General features: G+C 44.2%; 1 protein-coding gene across 5 annotated transcripts in view; it reads left to right on the forward strand.

Annotated features, from left to right (window-relative positions):
* Positions 1–1,757, forward strand: part of NCBP3 (nuclear cap binding subunit 3) — a 50,809-nt gene that overhangs the window by 2,839 nt on the left and 46,213 nt on the right. For all 5 annotated transcript variants that reach the window (XR_002775600.1, XM_003799051.3, XM_023518716.1 and 2 more), the window contains exon 2: positions 400–465. Coding sequence is in view for 4 of the 5 variants with exons in the window: in XM_003799051.3 (XP_003799099.1) it covers positions 400–465 (66 nt within the window). In the remaining variant the exon portion in view is untranslated. The remainder of the gene's footprint in view (positions 1–399; positions 466–1,757) is intronic.

Consider the following 1,757-nt stretch of genomic DNA (forward strand, 5'->3'; position numbering starts at 1 on the left):
TTTTTTTTTTTTTTGGTTGCAGTTGTCATTGTTGTTTAGCAAGTCCGGGCTGGGCTTGAACCTCCCAGCCTTCGTGTATGTGGCCAGTACCCTACTCACTGAGCTACAGGCTCAGAGCCAACACCGGCTGTTTTTAGAGGTGGGTCTTACTCTGGCTCAGGCTGGTTTCAAACCTATGAGTTTAGGTATCCACCCACCTCAGCCTCCCAGAGTGCTAGGATTACAGGCATGAGCCTCCGCGCCTGGCCTTGGGCTTCTTCTCAATAAGGGGTTGTCAGAGGTTGGGGAGGGTTGCTGAAAAGAATGACTATTCGAGAAGAACCAGTTGTCAGACTGTCTTTTCTCCTAGATTTTTCCTCACTTGCTGTCAGAATTTCTCACCCTTCCTCTTTGTGTTAGGACACAAGCAGAAGATATGAAAATAAGGCTGGCAGCTTCATCACTGGGATTGATGTCACCTCCAAGGTAAGACAGTTATTTTATTTTTTATTTTTTTGAGACAGAGTCTCAAGCTGTCGCCCTGGGTAGAGTGCTGTGGTGTCATGGCTTGAGTCAGGCTATCTTCTTGCCTCAGTTTTTCTATTTTTAATAAAGACAAGGTCTCGATTTTGCTCAGGCTAGTCTCAAACTCCTGAGCTCAGGTTATCCACCTGCCTCAGCCTCCTAGAGTGCTAGGATTACAAGGGTGAGCCACCATGCCCAGCCAAGACAGTTATTTACTCAGTTTGATAAACAGGGGAACTTAATAAACTTGGTCCCTACAACTTATAGAATGTTAAGTATTCTTTTTAAGTTCCTTTTTTCTTTCGTTGCTGGATTTAAATTTTTTTTCTTAAATTTCGTGTTATACGATGATCCTTCGTGTATCCTGAAAACCTCCAGGCAGCATTTGTCTGTTCTTGCATCCATGAAAAGATAAAATCATTATACCTACATGCTTGTGCCTAACCATTTCCAAGAAAAAGTTCTGTACTGGGAATGCTTGCTTTATTTATTTTTTTTTTTTTGAGACATTGTTTCACTCTGTTACCTGGGTCCCTGGGTACGGTGCTGTGGTATCTTGTGACTCACAGCAACCTCAAACTTTTGGGCTTAAGCAGTTCTCCTGCCTCACCCTCCCAAGTAGCTGGGACTATGGGTACCTACTGTGATGCCTGGCTAGTTTTGAATTTATTTTATTTTATTTATTTTTGCAGTTTTTGGCCAGGGCTGGGTTTCAACCTGCCACCTCTGGCATATGGGGCCAGCGCCTTACTCCTTTGAGCCACAGGCACTGCCCCTTAATTTATTTTATTTTTAATTTTAATTTTTCTTTTCTTTCTTTCTTTTTTTTTTTTCTGAGACAGAGTCTCACTTTGTCTTCCTTGGTAGAGTGCCATGGTGTCATAGCTCACAGCAGCCTCTTTTCTTGGACTCAAATGATTCTCTTGCCTCAGCCTCCTGAGTAGCTGGGACTATAGGCACCTGCCACAGCGCCCAGCTATTTATAGAGATGAGGTCTCACTCTTGCTCAGGCTCATCTCGAACCTATGAGCTCAGGCAGTCCACCTGCCTCAGCCTCCCTGAGTGCTGGGATTATAGACATGAGCCACCATGCCTGGTCTTTTAATTTTTAGTAGAAACAGGGTCTTGCTTGTGCTCAAACTGGTCTCGAACTCCTGAGCTCAAGCAGTCCACCTGCCTTGGCCTCCCAGAATGCTAGGATTATAGTGTGAGCCACCTCACCTAGCCTGGGAATGCTTTCTTTTTTTTTTTTT

The sequence above is a fragment of the Otolemur garnettii genome, unplaced genomic scaffold, assembly GCF_000181295.1.
Source record: "Otolemur garnettii isolate 467f Iridium unplaced genomic scaffold, OtoGar3 scaffold00145, whole genome shotgun sequence".
Taxonomy (NCBI): Eukaryota; Metazoa; Chordata; class Mammalia; order Primates; family Galagidae; genus Otolemur; species Otolemur garnettii.